This window comes from Nansenia antarctica (genome assembly GCF_963989245.1).
Source record: "Nansenia antarctica genome assembly, chromosome: 3".
In the NCBI taxonomy this organism is placed as follows: Eukaryota; Metazoa; Chordata; class Actinopteri; order Argentiniformes; family Microstomatidae; genus Nansenia; species Nansenia antarctica.
This window is the reverse complement of record NC_137688.1, coordinates 41585695-41590142: the sequence shown is the minus strand read 5'-3', so window position 1 is coordinate 41590142 and position 4448 is coordinate 41585695. Positions and strand designations below refer to the sequence as shown.

Genomic DNA, 4448 nt, shown 5'->3' with positions numbered 1-4448 from the left:
TGTTTCACTAGCAAACTACCCACCACAAAAACATAAAAATAAGTACTTTCTCTTTTGTTTTCTTAAAATGTTTATTCACCATAATGTAGTATGGAGTTCAAAGTACTAGAATACCACATAATATCAAAATCGCCAAAATCGCGATTTCCATCTATTTTTGCTCTTTGCCACAAACGAACGCCAGCGACATCCGACGGGTTTTCCCAGGCCACCACACATATGCAAATTAGGGGTCCAGACACACCCAATTATAAATATAAGCATTCCAATGTGTTTCTAATGGCCAAGAAACATAAATAAGACACCACGTTTTTATTTTAATTTGGTTCAAAAGTTATACCTTTTTCGGAGGGCGGCCATATTGATTTGCCCGCCATGGCGACCCCAGTGGTCACTTGCTCGGGCGCCCTGGCTAAATCATTAGAGCATACTCTGAGCTACATCTGGGCCAAATGTGGTGCTTTTGCACAAATTTGCACGAACATAGCCTCATATAGCCCTAAGGCCCCCGACTAAGAACGGAATGCAGTTTGTTCAAAGATTTGCATGTGCCTCACAAGTCTCTATACTGTATGCTACAGTACAGTATATCTATGCTGTATGCGATGTCTATCATGGGTCTGACCTGAACAACCACAGCTGATAAAAGATACCAAATCAGAACACATAAAAATATCAATTTCAATCAAAACATGCATTGTCTGCATAATCAACACCGCAAACTAAACAACCATTTGCAATGCTCAAGCCAAGCCTCTGCTACGGCCCAGTTAATCCAATGTGCGTGTTGCTTCTGTACCTTTGGCTCTATGCGGTAAGTATGTGCTGTATGTCCTGTACCATGTATGTTCCTGCTATGTGGGCACTCATCGCTGACAGACAGAGATGATTTGCTACTTCTCATTTTTTCCAGAGTGGGTAGAGTACAGTATATCCTTCAGTCCAACTTTAGACTTTGGACACATAAGCCTTTGTTTTGTTATTTCTTTGGCCCCAACACTGTTATAGATGGTTGTGTATTAAGTGCTTAAATCTGAACATTCTGTTCTTCTATATGGGAGAGTGGACAGTTGTCAAGGTGCCCTGGAAATAGGCTGCTAGACAGCGCCTATCTACGTTTTTCAAACCAGACATGCAACTTTTATTTACATGTACAGTGGCACATAGCAACTGGCTCTGCTACTTGACATGTGTCTGGACAATTTGGGGGGGCAACTGTACTACCAAAATTCTCCTTTCTCGTTTCTTTTACTTGTTTTACTTGATGCTGCAGTTAAATAGTTCTTTATACAATTATGAAAATCCATAAATCTTGTATCTAGAAGTCATAATTTCCCTATGCACATATAGAAACCTTTCATGTGTCTCATATTCAGGTATATTGCTCTATGGAAAGAGCCTAATAGTTTAATGCTGGAAGAGTCTGCACCTTTGAAATTCCTTCCTCTCCATTTTCACAATAACTTAAAAATGTGAAACTCTAGTTTATGATACATAACCACTCCTTGCATTACATTGGAAAACCATCTGTGTCCGTGGTCTGTGCATTGAGTGGATTTAAGCAGTGCAGCTCCTGTTCAGAATCTGCACCCCTATGGCTGAGGGGGCTTGGGGGGCATGGGAGGGAGGTGGGGTATCATCATGAGCCCAGTAACATATAGATTACATACAGTAGATTACAATTGTCAGGCATCTTTTGCAGTGGGACTTTTCACTTGGATTCCATTCTAATGGTGGGCTGGCTGTCCATGAATAGTAATTCTAGACTCTAAATATTTTTTTTTGGGGGGGGGTGGGTGGGGTATGGAGAGGTCTATAAAACCACAACACAAGAAGCCTCCAATCCACTCACACCTTCACGGAGTAGAGACAGACCTCAACTGAAACCATGACTGAGAGATGCATTGCTTTCAACATGCTGCGAGAGCCCACATTCGACCCCTTCCGCAACTGGCACCTTGGCAGCCGGCTCTTCGACCAGTCCTTCGGCATGCCCACCATCCCCGATGAGTGGTCCCACTGGCCCGGCACCCACTGGCCTGGCTACATCCGACCTCCAGGCTCCTTTGTGGACGGAGGCTATTTCCCCTCACATATGGGCAACCCTTACACCCGCATGATGTCCCGCCAGCTGAGCAGCGGTATGTCTGAGATGAAGCAGACCCAAGATAGCTGGAGAGTCAGCCTGGACGTCAGCCAATTCTCTCCAGAGGAGCTGGTGATCAAGAGCCAGGATGGAGTGATTGAGATTAATGGTAAGTGGTAATTGGTTGTTATTGTTTTTGATTAAGATGCTACAGGATATACAGGGAATTACTTTTCAGACCTGTATCTGCAGAATATTGAGTTTGGAATGTCTCTCAGTCTCTAGAGTACACTGCAAGCATCACAAGAGCAAAGGCAGAGGCTCACTAGATAAAGCCATGGAAGCAGGCAGAGGCAAACTTGCTTATTCATGTAGCCCACAGTTGAGGGAGGGTTCCAAATTACAGTTGGTACTGTATATTTAACAATGTATCCTGAAGCAGACAGTTGTCATAAATTAGTTCTTCCAGTAAGTATTCTTGCCATAGCCAGCTAGATAATAGACAGACTAAATATTGACGCACTGTCAACTTATCTTTCAAAATAGCAACATACATGACATACAGTTGCTCACTACCTAAAGCAAATACTGAGGATGGAGGTCAACATGTGCACAACATAAACACGTATAACCCCTTTGTGTCCCTCTCATAAATAGGAAAGCATGAGGAGAGAAGAGATGAGCATGGATTTGTGGCCAGAAACTTCACCAGGAAGTACACGTGAGTATAAATACTAAAAAGTAATACTACACTTAGAAAAAATGGTTCTAAAGGGGTTCTGCAAAACAGAAGGTTCTAAATGGAACCCAGAAAGGGTTCTACATGGAATCCAGAAGGGTTCTTCAAAGGGTTTAACAACAGGGACAAATGAAGAACTCCTTTAGAACCCTTTTTTCAAAGAGTGTAATACTAGCAATGAAACATCCCTCTGGTGAAGGCAATGATACACAGAAACATAATTATGTGCCCATAGATCAACTTCAGCACCAAAATTCAGCACGTTTGCAATGCAGTATTGTCTGACATTGTGATTATTGTGCATTGTCCCTGTTAAATAAATGATACAGTTTTAATACATACAATCATTTGGTACATGATATTATTGCATATTATTATTATTATGATTGCATATTATATGATATTGCATTTCATCTCATTGTAACCTGCACAGCATTTTGCACTCCTGTTCTACTGCAGTACGACTGGTCCCGCTGTAATACAACTACCATAACTTTATCACTTTATTACCGTATTCTACTTTTTAAAATTATTAATTACCTTAATTATTTTTACTTTATTCTATTATTGTTGATTTTGTACTCTGCTGCAATGTCGAAGAACCTGAACCTAAGAATTGTACTCTGTGTACCCGTACATTGGATGTAATAAAAGCAATGCTGATTCTGATACAGTAGAGTGTCTCATCTGATCTGATTCTAACCTGTGTTTGTTGTTGGTCGTCTCCTCTGCTTATAGAATGCCCCCTGGTGTGGACTCTGAGAAGGTGACCTCCTCTCTGTCTCCAGAGGGTGTGCTGACCGTGGAGGCCCCACTCCCTATGCCAGCCATCCAGGGAGGAGACCTCTGCATGCAGATCAAAAAGAAGTAAACATCCAGCGGGGGCACGCATTTCCAGTGTTGTGATTTTGGCACACGCCCAGTTCTCAAATGCAATCCATGATAATAAGTTACCCTAACTAATACCTTCCCACTACTGTACCTTGAATTGCATTGTTAGCATCACATTCTCGTAGTCTCTCTGTTGATGAATTTGTTTGTATGTGTTGATTCTTCAAAATAGCATTTTTATATTTCAAAGGTTCGTACTTCCAAACCCCTCCCCCGCCTCTCTGTCCCCTCCAGTGAATAAATGCTGTTGAAGAACTTACAGGAGAAAGATTGACAGGATATTTCCGTAACAAGTAGCAGGGATTCAACTAGCAACTAACACCAACTGTATGCAGTCCACTGCAGGGACTGTCCAGCATACAGTACAGTACATCTGTCGAAGATCTTGACTAACAGGTTTTGGAGTTTTTCCTAACATGCAGAGTTTTTGCAAAACTGACCATATCTGATGCTGTACTCCATGCTGTCTGCAAGTGAGTTGGGAGATAATAAAGGTCTGATATGAAATCAGTGTTATCTCAATGTATTTTATTTTTACTCCAATGTTTACATTGAGTATAAATCACTATGTGGGGAAAAGAAGGGCTGAACAGCTGAACATCCTGGTCTTATGAATCATACATGAGAAAGACTACAAATGTAAGTATGAATAATTCATTTAGCATGATAGTTGTCTTTACTTTTCCATGTTGAAGATTATGTATATTTAACGGTCAAAAGTAACAAATATAA

At 41.2% G+C, this 4448-nt stretch overlaps 1 protein-coding gene across 1 annotated transcript; it reads left to right on the top strand.

Annotated features, from left to right (window-relative positions):
• Window positions 1–1888: 1888 nt before the first annotated feature.
• LOC308154091 (heat shock protein beta-1-like) lies at window positions 1889–3696 on the top strand (the record flags this gene model as incomplete). Its single annotated transcript, XM_080527269.1, has 3 exons — window positions 1889–2255; window positions 2744–2807; window positions 3564–3696. 3 exons carry the CDS (start codon window positions 1889–1891, stop codon window positions 3694–3696), a joined length of 564 nt encoding a protein of 187 aa, XP_080383395.1.
• Window positions 3697–4448: the final 752 nt, after the last annotated feature.